The sequence below is a fragment of the Oncorhynchus nerka genome, linkage group LG13, assembly GCF_034236695.1.
Source record: "Oncorhynchus nerka isolate Pitt River linkage group LG13, Oner_Uvic_2.0, whole genome shotgun sequence".
NCBI classification, from domain to species: domain Eukaryota; kingdom Metazoa; phylum Chordata; class Actinopteri; order Salmoniformes; family Salmonidae; genus Oncorhynchus; species Oncorhynchus nerka.
Window position 1 is genome coordinate 51,771,283 of NC_088408.1, and position 16,404 is coordinate 51,787,686.

General features: G+C 43.0%; 1 protein-coding gene across 1 annotated transcript in view; it reads right to left on the bottom strand.

The window, feature by feature from the left end:
• Positions 1–16,404, bottom strand: part of LOC115139667 (serine/threonine-protein phosphatase 2A 56 kDa regulatory subunit alpha isoform-like) — a 132,960-nt gene that overhangs the window by 32,986 nt on the left and 83,570 nt on the right. The window contains exons 3-4 of the mRNA XM_029677295.2: positions 1,528–1,629; positions 1,305–1,397 (exon numbers count right to left, since the gene is read on the bottom strand). Of these exons, the coding sequence (XP_029533155.1) occupies positions 1,305–1,397; positions 1,528–1,629 (195 nt within the window). The remainder of the gene's footprint in view (positions 1–1,304; positions 1,398–1,527; positions 1,630–16,404) is intronic.

Below are 16,404 nucleotides of genomic sequence, written 5' to 3' on the forward strand. Positions count from 1 at the left end.
AGATGTCATGTTAAAATAACTGGTTTTGATAACTGCCAGGAGGAGATATAATCAAAACATTTTGGTCTTTCATACTCAGAACTTGATGCTCTCGAACAAAAAACAGGAAAGGAAGTTGGTGCCGTTTTCGATTAAACTAAATCAACATGACCGCTTACAAAACAGATTAATTTCTCAAATGATTATCCAAATCCGAAGACTAGATGTTTAGCAGTCAGTCTGAGGCTTGTAATGCTGTCAGGCCTGTCTTTTTGGGTCTGTGTGTACACTTTAGTTCCACATAGAACTAACACAGTAAACAACAGGAAATGAGTCTCTACAATATTTGGTGAATCAATACAATAGCTTTGGGCAACACTGAAAGACCAGGGGTGTATTCGTTAGTGCACACTATTAAGCAAAATTGGGATCCTTAATGTTAAGAAAAATCCCTAACCAAAAGTATAATGGGCATAGATGCAGAAAGAAACAGCATAGTGGGTCAATTTCCAAAACAACTAAGAGCGATGAAGTGCAAGGCTCAACTTATCTCAATATCCTAGCATATTCATTGATAATAGGCCCTGCTTTATTGAAGTTGTGAGACATAGCATCCCAAGAAATTGCGGTTCTGACTGTCTGCCTGGAGGCCGATATGCCTTTACTGTGCCCATCCCCTCTCTCTCAGTCCCTCGCTAGCTTGCTATGAAAGATGCAAGTATTTTGTTTTCTCGGAAGTAAGGCAACAAATCAGTCTCCTCTGTTCCCAAAATACTGAATCTTAGGAGACGATTCTTAGGAGTCGAATTCTCCACCCCTACGTCGTCATCGTTAACAGTTGGAAAATGGCAGAGAAAGGTAAGTGACAGCAGCAAAGTCCTGTCCTGTATGGTAATACTTTGAGAAGTTAAATGAGAAGGAAATGCAAACTTTCCAAGGTGAAATTGAGGTACAGTAATTGTAGTACAGGTGCAATGCTTAACGCTCTGAATTCACATTGAATTCTATTAATGTTTCTTATCGCTTTAACTGAAAACCGATAATAAAATGGCAGTTGAAACTTATTTTTTAAATGGTCTATTTGGAACATCCCTATACACCATAGCAAACACAGCAAAACGTTTTTCAACAGAACACATTATGCAACAAAAACAACAGTTTCTTTATTGGTCAAGTTGAATGTTTTCAGAAATTTGCTTTCTATTGAATACACCCCTACTGATGGTGATGTCATGTGGCCATTTCAGTGACTGACGATGACGGCATGAAATCTGAGAGGATGAGGGTCATTAACAGGTCAGTGTGACATCAGATGCGATGCTTACCTGCAGCACAAACTTCTGATCAATGTAGCGCTTGGCGATGCTGGGCTGAAAGTCTGGGTTCTCCAAGAATCGTAGAAGGAACTCATAGACAAGCTGGAAAAAGTTAATAAAATACAAATCTATGAAAAGGTACATGAATTGTACATAAAGCTCATACTAACAGGTATAAAACATACATAAAGAAAAGCTAAGAAGAGGTCAAATTAAAGTGACATGGTTTTACCTGTATGTGTGGCCATGAGGCTTCTAGAGTGGGCTCGTCCTCCTCTGGGTCAAAATCGGGGTTGTCACTAGGCGGAAGAGTCCGCAAAATGTTGGTGCAGATCTGTGAACAAAAAGACATATAATGAATACACTAAAACTGCAAAAAGGGACACGAAAGCACTTTACCAAAGGGAAAACTTTCACCCACTCTCTATGGCAAGCAGACCATAGATTTGGTGAGCTACATGAAATTCAAAGATTATACAGGTGTTTGAGGTATTACACTGTTTATCCATTAAGTTTCCACTCATACAATACATAATGAAAGAAGAACCAGAATGGTCTTTCCTAAGATATTTCATGTCTAATGCAGTTTGGCTAGCTGTTACAGTCAAACTAAAGTCTAATTAAGCAATAAGGCCCGAGGGTTGTGGTATATTCAAGCAATAGGGATGTAAGGATTCACCGATATGCAAGGGTTTCCTAGTCGATCACCAAACACTTCTGTAAAAAGTTTTGCACAGTTTGAGGTAGGTGCACTTGATTCAGCCACCCTGTACGCTGGGCAGTTTAAGTGTTCATTCTGAACCATATAATGAGTCTGAAGGTACAAACTCCAGCTATCATGCAGGCCCGGAGAGAAAAGCAAGTGTACCTATAGGCCTACGGCTGGCCAATCAAATAGCTCAGATCACTGTGTCTGCAGCTTTCACTAGCCCACAGCGAAATTGATAGTCGTCTACTGTGTAAAATAAAATAAAAACATGACTAGAGAGACTGTCAACAAATACAGCAAAGCGCTGCTGTTTTTATGAGTTCGTGTTTAAGATTTTATTCAGCACTGTCAACACTTTATAAGCCATAAAACACCATCTCCCTAGCCACTCACGCTATCGATAGACTTGCGTTGTTATTAGCAGCGCGTTTCTAATATCGAGGAGTATTTCACGCTCTGTGATCATACGAGTAACAACAGTAATACTGAAGTGTGACATGACTCATCTCTCCCTCCCTCCTCCGAGACTGATCAGAAGCATCTGATGGTCAATGTAGCTCTTGGCGATGCTGGGTTGCATCAGATGCAGTCCAGTAAAAAGTATAAAATAAAATAGACGCAAATGATTTAAATTATGCCTCACAAGTAATAAAACACATTCTATATTACCAGGGTGATCATATATAATTTTACAATGGTCAGAAAATAACAACATTGGCAGGGCAATTCAAGAATAACTTATCTGCAGTGATAATGTATTGAGCCTATAGCCTACTGCACAAACCTCATTGCTACAGAACTGTTTTTAATATGTTAATGTTGCATAGGTTTACATTTTTTTAAGCCTCATGTTTAAAAGAAATCTGAGCGTTCAATCTCAGCCTGCCTTTTGGTTCAGAAAGTGATCTTGGTGACCACAGGTCTAAACCATTCGATTATGAGACGGGTGAAATCCAAAGTTGTGCTATATATTCATTGGCAATGTCATAGCAAATTTTTTAAAATAAATATTGATAAATTACTCGAACACTTTTCATCTGCAAAAATGACAAATTAAATAGTGGGTGATGAGATCATCACATGGATTCGTTCCCCGAATCAAACTGAATCGTTTCAAACTAAAACGTCTAGTTTCTGTATCGTATCGGACCCAGTGTATCTAGATACGTATCGAATTGTCTTGAAAGATAAAGATGCATACCCCTGGCCTTCCAGTATATTAAGTACCTGCTGAGAACGTTGCCGGAGTCCACTTTTGCATGTCAACCTGCAAGGTGCGCAAACATAAGCACCAACCCTTGATAAATAGTTAATAAACTATTGTAAAGGATTATTTGCATAAAGAAATATATTAATGACAAGATAAAACATTTAAAAAAAGAGTCATTTGTTGATTGTATTGGACACTATATTGTGCCCTTATACCTGTGCCTTTACACATTAATCAAATCTTGGCTTCTTTTTATGTTTTGGGTCCACAGCACAGGTTCAGGGTTTTGTGTGAACATGCCCCACAAACAAATTGGTTGCACTGCAGTTTTCACGGGCCTTGTTTTCGTGTACACCTGCCGACTTGACATTGTGTCTTCTTTTTCCCGAGTGGGAGCTGTGGTGCTTGGGGAAGCGGGAGAGCAGGTCTCAGTTGGCTCAGTTCTGGTTTAACTGCGACGAGGCTCAGGCATCACAGGCGGATGCTCGAAGTCAACATAGGAATCAGATAAAGAATAATCGATTTCAAGCTCAATATCCGATCCTCCATCCGACTCCAATCCCATCTAAATTCTGCAGCATTTGCAATGCGGTCAGTGTGTCCATTAGTTTGGTTCGGCTTGCTATTGTGAACTACACACGTTGTATGTTTTTCTCGGTGTCTGATTTGACTCTCTGAGGGGAGATTATATAGGCTACCATTTCCTGGCTTTCATAATAAATTAATTAGAGCGCCTGCCCACTTCTCTTTATCGTTACACTATTGTTCTAAATTCAATTATCCTCTTCACCCTCATCATTTAGATCAATCAAATTTAAAATCACCCTCTTCATCATTCAGTTCATTGAAGTCACATGCACCATAATCAGATTCTATTTGGTTTACCGCCCATTCATCCATTGACGACAAAATAGCATATTTTAATTGTATGTTTATTGTGTAAATAGTTTTTTGTTAGTAGCCAGAGCAATCAATGCCTCTGCGCGAGTGGTCATGTGCGGACTGCAGGAATTTCGCATTATGAAAAGTGTATGCTAAAATATGAAAATACTACATGTAATTTCTCAAAATAGATATCTATCTTATCTCTATATTGTTTTATGTCCTATGGATTTGAGAAGAAACATGGCGTTCAACTTAAAAGTGAGTGTCGGGTAGCCTTCATTCTTGCCTAGCTGACGTGATGCTGTGCAATTTTCATATTTTTTTACCTATTTTTTTCTCTGGCCTCAATTGATTTAGCCAGATAACTAATGATTAGCATTAACGGCTAACGCCATTTATTTTAGACACTTTCTAAGAAAAGACAAATTGTTTACAGACATTACGATGCATAAACTAATAAACTCAGCAAAAAAAGAAACGGCCCTTTTTCAGGACCCTGTCTTTCAAAGATAATTCGTAATAATCCAAATAACTTCACAAATCTTAATTGTAAAGGGTTTAAACACGGTTTCCCATGCTTGTTCAATGAACCATAAAAAAATGTATGAACATGCACCTGTGGAACGGTCATTAAGACACTAACAGCTTACAGACGGTAGGCAATTAAGGTCACAGTTATGAAAACTTAGGACACTAAAGAGGCCTTTCTACTGACTCTGGAAAAACACCAAAAGAAAGATGCCCAGGGTCCCTGCTCATCTGCGTGAACGTGCCTTAGGCATGCTGCAAGGAGACATGAGGACTGCAGATGTGGCCAGGGCAATAAATTGCAATGTCTGTACTGTGAGATGCCTAAAACAGCACTACAGGGAGACAGGACGGACAGCTGATCGTCCTCGTAGTGGCAGGCCACATGTAACACCTGCACAGGATCGGTACCTCCGAACATCACACCTGTGAGCCAGGTACAGGATGGCAACAACAACTGCCTGAGTTACACCAGGAACGCACAATCCCTCCATCAGTGCTCAGACTGTCCGCAATAGGCCGAGAGAGGCTGGACTGAGGGCTTGTAGGCCTGTTGTAAGGAAGGTCCTCACTAGACATCACCGGCAACAACGTCGCCTGTGGGCACAAACCCACCATCGCTGGACCAGACAGGGCTGGCAAAAAGTGCTCTTCACTGACAAGTCGCGGTTTTGTCTCACCAGGGGTGATGGTTGGATTTGTGTTTATCGTTGAAGGAATGAGCGTTACACCGAGGCCTGTACTCTGGAGCGGGATCGATTTGGAGGTGGAGGGTCCGTCATGGTCTGGGGAGGTGTGTCACAGCATCATCGGACTGAGCTTGTTGTCATTGCAGCCAATCTCAACGCTGTGCGTTACAGGGTAGACATCCTCCCTCATGTGGTACCCTTCCTGCAGGCTCACCCTGACATGACCCTCCAGCATGACAATGCCACCAGTCATACTGCTCATCCAGGGGGGTGGGGTTCCTGCAAGACAGGAATGTCAGTGTTCTGTCATGGCCAGCGAAGAGCCCGGATCTCAATCCAATTTAGCACATCTGGGACCTGTTGGTTCGGAGGGTGAGGGCTATGGCCATTCCCCCCAGAAATGTCCAGGAACTTGCAGGTGCCTTGGTGGAAGATTGGGGCAACATCTCACAGCAAGAACTGGCAAATCTGGTGCAGTCCATGAGGACAGGATGCACTGCAATACTTTTTTGATTTTGACCCCCCCATTTGTTCAGGGACACATTATTCCATTTCTGTTAGTCACATGTCTGTGGAACTTGTTGAATCTTATGTTCATACAAATATTTACACATGTTTGTTCAACCTCTCTTTCGTATCGTCTGAGATCCCTAAAGATTGGAGACACTCCAGACCCAAACTGTTACAGACCTATATCTATCCTACCCTGCCTTTCTAATGTCTTCTAAAGCCAAGTTAAACAGATCACTGACCATTTCGAATCCCACCGTACCTTCTCCGCTATGCAATCTGGTTTCCGAGATGGTCATGGGTGCATCTCAGCCACGCTCAAGGTCCTAAACAATATCATAAGCGCCATCGTAAAAGACAGTACTGTGCAGCCATCTTCATCGACTCTGTCAATCACTGCATTCTTATCGGCAGACTCAACAACCTTGGTTTCTCAAATGACAGCCTTGCCTGGTTCACCAACTACTTCTCAGACAGAGTTCATTGTGTCAAATCGGAGGGCCTGTTATCCGGACCTCTGGCAGTCTCTATGGGGGTGCCAGAGGGTTCAATTCTCGGGCCGACTCCTTTCTCTGTATATATCAATGATGTCGCTCTTGCTGCTGGTGATTCTCTGATCCACCTCTACAAAGACGACACCATTATTGTATACTTCTGGCCCTTCTTTGGACACTGTGTTAACAAACCTCCAGACGAGCTTCAATGCCATACAACACTCCTTCCGTGGCCTCCAACTGCTCTTAAATACAAATAAAACTAAATGCATGCTCTTCAACCGACCGCTGCTTGCACCCGCCCGCCCATGTAGCATCACTACTCTGGACGGCCCTGACTTAGAATATGTGGAAAATTACAAATACCTAGGTTCTGGTTAGACTGTAAACTCAACTTCCAGACTCACATTAAGCATCTCCAATCTAGAATCGGCTTCCTATTTTGCAACAAAGCCTCCTTCACTTATGCTGCTAAACATACCCATCTGACTATCCTACCGATTTTGACTTCGGCGATGTCATTTACAAAATGACTCCAACACTCTACTCAGCAAATTGGATGTAGTCTATCACAGTGCCAACCGTTTTGTCACCAAAGCCCCATATACTACCCACCACTGCGACCTGTATGCTCTCGTTGGCTGGCCCTCGTTTCATATTCGTTGCCAAACCCACTGGCTCTAGGTCATCTACAGTTGAAGTCAGAAGTTTACAGAAACTTAGGTTGGAGTAATTAAAACTCATTTTAACCACTCCACGAATGTATTGTTAACAAACTATAGTTTTGGCAGGTCAGTTAGGACATCTACTTTGTGCATGACAAGTAATTTTTCCAACAACTGTTTCAGACAGATTATTTCACTTATAATTCACTTACAATTCCAGTGGGTCAGAAGTTTACATACACTAAGATAACTGTGACATCAAACAGCTTGGAAAATTCCAGAAAATTATGTCATGGCTTTGTGGCGAAATCTGCACGGAGCCTTCACCGTGCAATGCCACTTTAAGAGCGCATGAGCAGTAAGGAAGGAGGAAATAAAGAGAGCTCATTCAGCTCTTTGGGGAGGGGCTCTTGGGTGGCGCGACAGTTTGATTGTGTGTGCTGTGCTGCAGAAGTTTTGTTTGTTATCAGCGTTTGTAGTTTATAAAGTATTTAACTCAATCATCAGTGTGATCGCTTTAGATCGTGGTTGTTTTTGTTTGGGACCGCATGGATTAGTAGCAACATTGTTGCGAAGCTTTAACATACAAACCAACAAACCATAGGACAGACAGACAGTACACCGGCAGGCCTGAAGACCACAGCTAAGATCTCTTTTTCTCTCTCTTTCTCTTCCCTCTCGTTCCAGTGCTTTACCCTGCAACAGACTTTCTATTTTTCAAATGCACTTCCCATTGAAGTTCATTAGAGCTGGACTATTATTGCCCTGCCAGAAGTATTTTGATGGACATTTTAGTTAAAAGGGAGGTTGCTTGCAAGTTGTGTATTGTTATGTGAACTGTATTGAGGTGAGGTGTACTAATGACATGTTGCCGAGAAGACTGTGGACATTTTTAAGGCCTTTGTTGTGTCGATGAACACCCCCCACATTCATACCCTCTGCACTCATCCACTAGAAAATAATACAGATTATTGCAAATCCTCTGTTGATGACTGGGTTCGTTCTTGTATGGCTATCTGGTAAACAGGCTACACTCTAGGCAGTCTCTTCTGCTGATGTGTGTGGGTCTGGTAGTGGTTCTCTCTATTCTACTCTTTTCCTTTCGGCATGGTTAATACCTGCCTGGCGCCCGAACAAAATCTTTCTTTACCCCTCTCTAATAACTACCGCTACAGCTTTAGAAGCTTCTGATAGGCTAATTGACATAATTTGAGTCAATTGGAGGTGTACCTGTGGATGTATTTCAAGGCCTACCTTCAAAGTCAGTGCCTCTTTGCTTGACATCATGGGAAAAATCTGAAGAAATCAGCCAAGTCCTCAGAAAGAAATTGTAGACCTACCCAAGTCTGGTTCATCCTTGGGAGCAATTTTCAAATGCCTGTAGGTACTACGTTCATCTGTACAAAAACAGTACGCTAGTATAAACACCATGGGACCACGCAGCCATCATACAGCTCAGGAAGGAGATGCGTTCTGTCTCCTAAAGATGAACGTACTTTGGTGCGAAAAGTGCAAATCAATCCCAGAACAGCAGCAAAGGACCTTGTCAAGATGCTGGAGAAAACGGGTACAAAAGTATCTATATCCACGTAAAACAAGTCCTATATTAACATAACCTGAAAGGCTGCTCAGCAAGGAAGCAGCCACTGCTACAAAACCACCATAAAAAAAGCCAGACTACGGTTTGCAACTGCACATGTGGACAAAGATCGTACTTTCTGGAGAAATGTCCTCTGGTCTGATGATACAAAAATAGAACTGCTCGGCCATAATGACCATTATGTTTGGAGGGAAAAAGGGGAGGCTTGCAAGCTGGAGAACACCATCCCAACCGTGAAGCACGGGGGTGGCAGCATCATGTTGTGGAGGTGCTTTGCTGTAGGAGGGACTGGTTCACAAAATAGACAGCTTCATGAGGAAGGAAAATTTGGCGGATATATTGAAGCAACATCTCAAGACATCAGTCTTGAGACATTAATCCACCTGTCGTCTCAGATTTTGAAATTATGCTTTACAGCGAAAGCAATACAAGCGTTTGTGTAAGTTTATCGATCGCTCGACAAAACAATAAGTACACTTAGCATCAGGTAACTTGGTCACGAAAATCAGAAAAGCAATCAAATTAATCGTTTACCTTTGATGATCTTCGGATGTTTTCACTCACGAGACTCCCAGTTAGACAGCAAATGTTCCTTTTGTTCCATAAAGATATTTTTTATATCCAAAAACCTCCGTTAGTTTGGTGCGTTATGCCCAGGAATCCACCGGAAAGAGCGGTCACGACAACGCAGACAAAAATTCCAAATTATATCCATAATGTCCACAGAAAAATGTCAAACGTTTTTTGTAATCAATCCTCAGGGTGTTTTTCAAATATCTATTCGATAATATATCAACCGGGACAGTTTGCTTTTCACTAGGACCGGGAGTAACAATGGCCGCCTTTCTCTTTTGCGCACAACTCACTCTGAGAGCCCCCACCTATCCTCTTACGCAATGTGGTCATTCTTCAAAATAAAAGCCTGAAACTATGTCTAAAGGCTGTTGACACCTTAGGGAAGCCATAGAAAAGGGAATCTGATTGATATCTCTTTAAATGGGCAATAGGGATGCATAACAACAGAGAGGTTTCAAAAAACAGGGGCACTTCCTGATTGGATTTTCCTCCGGTTTTAGCCTGCAATATCAGTTCTGTTTAACTCAGACACAATTTTGACAGTTTTGGAAACTTTAGAGTGTTTTCTATCCTAATCTATCAATGATATGCATATTCTAGCATCTATGTATATATATATTTATTTTTTTAAATATATTTTATTTTGTTACATTTGTCAATAAAACTCATGAATGCAACTATTTATGTCAAATTGTTTTGTATTCTACATGTAGCGCTGGTTGTGCTGAAAAGAAAATGGAAAAACACTTAATTGTGAGGCTAAATATAAGGGATGGACACGCAGATAAATGAAAAGGCAATTTTTGCTGGGGTCTCGGGACTGATAGGGTTCAATTGCATATTTGTATTTGAAAATACACTTGTCTGTGTATGAATATTTCCAAATACATTCCAATATTCAACTACTTGTATGTTCAAATACATTATATCTGAAAACTTACTTTGAAATGAATGTGAAACTGAAATAATTTAAATAGTATTTAGGTAGATCTAAGATGGCATAGCAGTCAGAGACGTCTTGTCGTGTCCCTTGTATATATTCGTTTTTTTAAAACATATTTTTCTTCGCATATCTTTAAAAAAAAAAATCTAAACCTCAACATCTAAATACTCTCCTGCAACCCACCTCACCCAATGTAGCGTGGATCTGCTTTTTTTCTAAAGTATTTATATTTACTTTGGATCCGGAACCCCTCAACTGAAGCTAGCCAGCTAACTACCAGCTATCAGTCAGCAAACCATTGCTAGCGGTCATCAGCTAACCTTTAGCTCGGAAAGCTCTTGCCAGTTCGAACAACGCGACTCTAACCAGAGCATAACGGACCTATTATTTTTATCCCCGGATTCCCACCGCAAACAGAACTTTTTAATCTGGATCTTCACAACTAGCTAACCGCAACCCTGGATGATTACTCCTGGCTAGCGTTTCCATCCACTTAGCTTGAAGCTAGCCCGGCCAGAGCTCCTGTGCTACCACCGAAGCATACTCCTGGGCTACAATATCCGGACCCACGACCGGTCTATCGATGTCACCGCATGAAGAGGCATAAACAGACGTAACCCCCATCGCGACGTCCCCCAAAGGCTAACTTTCTAGCCCTTGCTATCTGCTTGCTTGCTAATTCGGCCTGCTAACTGCTAGCTTGTTTAGCCCCGGCCTACTAACTGTTAGCTTGTTAGCACAGGCCTGCTAACTGTCTGAATCGCCGCATCCCCAGCCAGCCCATACACTCACTGGACCCATATTTACTTTCAATCTCTTTTAGATTTTTAATTCGATTATACCTTCCGGTAACTTGCCTCACCCAATGTGATACGGAATCGCTATTATTTAAAAATTTTAGAACACATTCAAGAACTTCCAGAAGCTAACTAGCTACAAGCCATTTAGTCATTGTTAGCCACTGCTAGCGGCTTTTACCTTCAGCACAGCCAGCCAGTTTTTTTGTTGCCTGGATAATTCTCGCCAGTCTAGCTTCCCTGTCCCATCCACCGCTGCCCCCTGGAGACTGTGATCACTTGGCTACATAGCTGCTGGACTGTCCATTAATCACGGTACTCCATTCTGTTTGTTTATGTTTTATCTGTCGGCCCCAGCCGCACTCAGGCTCTGTGTGTAGTTAATCCGACTCTCTCTGCCTAGTCAACGCCATTTTACCTGCTGTTGTTGTGCTAGCTGATTAGCTGTTGTTGTCTCACCTACTGGTTTAGCTAGCTCTCCCAATCAACACCTGTGAGTACTGTATGCCTTGCTGTATGTCTCTCTCAAATGTCAATATGCCTTGTATACTGTTGTTCAGGTTAGTTATCATTGTTTTAGTTTACAATGGAGCCCCTAGTTCCACTCTTCATACCCCTGATACCTCCTTTGTCCCACCTCCCACACATGCGGTGACCTCACCCATTACAACCAGCATGTCCAGAGATACAACCTCTCTTATCATCACCCAGTGCCTGGGCTTACCTCCACTGTACCCGCACCCCACCATACCCCTGTCTGCGCATTATGCCCTGAATATATTCTACCATGCCCAGAAATCGGATCCTTTTATTCTTTGTCCCCAACGCTCTAGGCGACCAGTTTTGATAGCCTTTAGCCGCACCCTCATACTACTTCTCCTCTGTTCCGCGGGTGATGTGGAGATAAACCCAGGCCCTGCATGTCACCAGGCAGCCTCATTTGTTGACTTCTGTGATCGAAAAAGCTTTGGTTTCATGAATGTCAACATCAGAAGCCTCCTCCCTAAGTTTGTTTTACTCACTGCTTTAGCACACTTTGCTAACCCTGATGTCCTTGCCGTGTCTGAATCCTGGCTCAGGAAGGCCACCAAAAATTCGGAGATTTCCATACCCAACTATAACATTTTCCGTCAAGATAGAACTGCCAAAGGGGGAGGAGTTGCAGTCTACTGCAGAGATAGCCTGCAAAGTAATGCCATTACTTTCCAGGTCCATACCCAAACAGTTCAAACTATTAATTTTAAAAATTACTCTCTCCAGAAATAAGTCTCTCACTGTTGCCGCATGCTACCGACCCCCCTCAGCACCCAGCTGTGCCCTGGACACCATTTGTGAATTGATTGCCCCCCATCTAGCTTCAGAGTTTGTTCTGTTAGGTGACCTAAACTGGGATATGCTTAACACCCCGGCAGTCCTACAATCTAAGCTAGATGCCCTCAATCTCACACAAATCATCAAGGAACCCACCAGGTACAACCCTAAATCTGTAAACAAGGGCACCCTCATAGATGTCATCCTGACCAACTGGCCCTCCAAATACACAAATACACAAATCTCAGCAATCACTGCCTCATTGCCTGCATCCACTACGGATTCGCAGTCAAACGACCACCCCTCATCACTGTCAAACGCTCCCTAAAAAACACTTCTGTGAGCAGGCCTTTCTAATCGACCTGGCCCGGGTATCCTGGAAGGACATTGACCTCATCCCATCAGTTGAGGATGCCTGGTCATTCTTTAAAAGTAACTCACCATTTTAGATAAGCATTTTAGATAAGCATGCTCTGTTCAAAAAATGCAGAACTAAGAACAGATACAGCCCTTGGTTCACTCCAGACCTGACTGCCCTCGACCAGCACAAAAACATCCTGTGGCGGACTGCAATAGCATCGAACAGTCCCAGCGATATGCAACTGTTCAGGGAAGTCAGGAACCAATACACGCAGTTAGTCAGGAAAGCAAAGGCCAGCTTCTTCAGGCAGAAATTTACATCCTGTAGCTCTAACTCCAAAAAGTTATGGGACACTGAAGTCCATGGAGAACAAGAGCACCTCCTCCCAGCTGCCCACTGCACTGAGGTTCGGTAACACGGTCACCACCGATAAATCCATGATTATCGAAAACTTCAACAAGCATTTCTCAACGGCTGGCCAGCCCCCCCCGCAGCTACTCACCCAAGCCTCTCCAGGTTATCCTTTACCCAAATCCAGATAGCAGATGTTCTGAAAGAGCTGCAAAACCTGGACCCGTACAAATCAGCTGGTCTTGACAATCTGGACCCTCTATTTCTGAAGCTATCCGCCGCCATTGTCGCAACCCCTATTACCAGCCTGTTCAACCTCTCTTTCATATCGTCTGAGATCCCCAAGGATTGGAAAGCTGCCGCAGTCATCCCCCTCTTCAAAGGGGGAGACACCCTGGACCCAAACTGTTACAGACCTATATCCATCCTGCCCTGCCTATCTAAGGTCTTCGAAAGCCAAGTCAACAAACAGGTCACTGACCATCTCGAATCTCACCGTACCTTCTCCGCTGTGCAATCTGGTTTCCGAGCCGGTCACGGGTGCACCCCAGCCACGCTCAAGGTACTAAACGATATCATAACCGCCATTGATAAAAGACAGTACTGTGCAGCCGTTTTCATCGACCTTGCCAAGGCTTTCGACTCTGTCAATCACCATATTCTTATCGGCAGACTCAGTAGCCTCGGTTTTTCTGATGACTGCCTTGCCTGGTTCACCAACTACTTTGCAGACAGAGTTCAGTGTGTCAAATCGGAGGGCATGCTGTCCGGTCCTCTGGCAGTCTCTATGGGGGTGCCACAGGGTTCAATTCTCGGGCCGACTATTTTCTCTGTATATATCAATGATGTTGCTCTTGCTGCGGGCGATTCCCTGATCCACCTCTACGCAGACGACACCATTCTGTATACTTCCGGCCCGTCCTTGGACACTGTGCTATATAACCTCCAAACGAGCTTCAATGCCATACAACACTCCTTCCATGGCCTCCAACTGCTCTTAAACGCTAGTAAAACCCAATGCATGCTTTTCAACCGTTCGCTGCCTGCACCCGTACGCCCGACTAGCATCACCACCCTGGATGGTTCCGACCTAGAATATGTGGACATCTATAAGTACCTAGGTGTCTGGCTAGACTGTAAACTCTCCTTCCAGACTCATTTCAAACATCTCCAATCTAAAATCAGATCTAGAGTCGGCTTTCTATTCCGCACCAAAGCCTCCTTCACGCACGCCGCCAAACTTACCCTAGTAAAACTGACTATCCTACCGATCCTCGACTTCGGCGATGTCATCTACAAAATGGCTTCCAATACTCTGCTCTTTTGCACACCAATATCTCTACCTGTACATGACCATCTGATCATTTATCACTCCAGTGTTAATCTGCAAAATTGTAATTATTCGCCTACCTCCTCATGCCTTTTGCACACAATGTATATACTCTTTTTTTCTTTTTTTTTCTACTGTGTTATTGACTTAATTGTTTACTCCATGTGTAACTCTGTGTTGTTGTCTGTTCACACTGCTATGCTTCATCTTGGCCAGGTCGCAGTTGCAAATGAGAACTTGTTCTCAACTAGCCTACCTGGTTAAATAAAGGTGGGAAAAAAAAGTTTAAAAAAAGAAAAAGAAAATTTGAACCCAGGTCTGGTGTATGGCCCTACCTATAAAATGCTGGGTAAATACACCTAAACAAGCCCAACAACCAGTGGTAGTTTCAGGTTCAGTGAAGAGAGTCACTCTAGTCACGAGCCACAGCAGCCTGGCCTTTCACAGGAAATTACCTAGACATGGACGTGTTCACCGCCTCCTTGAACAAATAAATAAGGAAAATCGATCACTGCCACAGACAGACAGCAGAGGACAGAACATTAGTCCTCTCTCGCCATCTCCCTATCTCTCCATTTCCATTACTCTCTTTCTCCATATTTGAAGTTCTCAAATGGTGCATGAACAGTGCTGGTTCCCTATGCTTTTTGCACAATTCCTGCTCCCACTATTTTTAAAAGGCAAAACCTGTTGGGGAGCAGCAGTGTGTGTTCGTGGACTACTCGGTACTGTACGGTGCTGAGCCTGGAAGGCTTTCACTACAGGGCTCCCGAGACCACAGATTACCTTCTATTTTTAGTTTACTTTCACTAGGTCTCCTCAATCTTGGGACTGAAGGACTAGTTTCCTTTGCAAAACTAAAAACGACGGACATGCCTAATTGAATGTAGGGAAAGGGGATACCTAGTAAGTCACACTAACTGCATTCAACCGAAATGTGTCTTCAGCACTTAACCTAACCCCTCCGAATCGGAAAGGTGTGGGGGGGCTGCTTTAAATTAGACGTCAACGTCATCGGCACCCGGGGGAGCAGCTGTTGTTGGGGGTTAACTGCCTTGCTCAAGGGCAGAACGGCAGGTGTTTCCACCTTGCCGGCTCTGGGATTTGAACCAGCGACCTTTCACTTACTGGCCCAATGCTCTTAACTGTTAGGTTATCTGTAGTCTAGGATGCATAGAAACAGTTTAATGGTATTGTTCAGTCACAATCATTTGTGACAAGGCCTGACTAACACTCACAGAAAGGCTTGCTTTTAAAGTTAGCTACACACACACAAAAAGATAATGCAAATATGCAAGATAACTTAGTAAGAGTAAAACCCTGGCATGATCTAAAGACCAGCCTGCATTGGCACGATGCCCATTACCCAGTGGCAGCCCAATCCCTATAATCCAGAATAGTGTTTGTGTGTACTGTACGTGTGTGTGTTTGTGCGTTTATGTACATAAGTGCTTCTCTGTGTATACTAGTGTTCATGTGTCTGTGTGTTAAAGACAGCATTTACTGTAGGGTGTTTAGGTAGACATGTAGCAGGGATAGTACTCATCACTCATTTCTAACAAAGCCTATTTGAGATGGAGCCTAGCTACAGCATAATTTTGAGCAAATCATATTCATGCTGTGCTGCATGAACACAATTGGCAGTAAGTTACAGAGGTGGTGTAGTACAACTTCCTCTTTACTCGATTATGACTAAGCATGTTTCAATACAAGAAATCTACCGTGGCGATGGGTAAAGAATCATTTGACCAAAATGGAAGGTAAAAATGAATCCATTAAGGATTCATTTTTCTGCATCAGCCGCATCTCCCTATTAAAATTCTGTGCATTCTGGAGACAAGGTTCGGAGGCAGGTCATTGCCATAACAATCACTGCAGCTCTGCTTTATTTTTAGCTAGAAGGGAAATTGGAGAGTGACACAACGACAACAGAGAGGCTGGCAAGATTGCTACTGTTCTGCACACGGTGTGTGTGTCTGAATGACAACACCCAATTACCTATTGTCAGCCTGACAAGCCACACAGCTCTAACGGGGTAAAAAAATGAGTAAAATACATTCTTCAACTGACAGTAAAGCAAACCTTTGAGGTGGTGAAGAGCTTTCGATGCAACTTGCTATTTCCACTACTAACCGTATACCTAGGGTTTA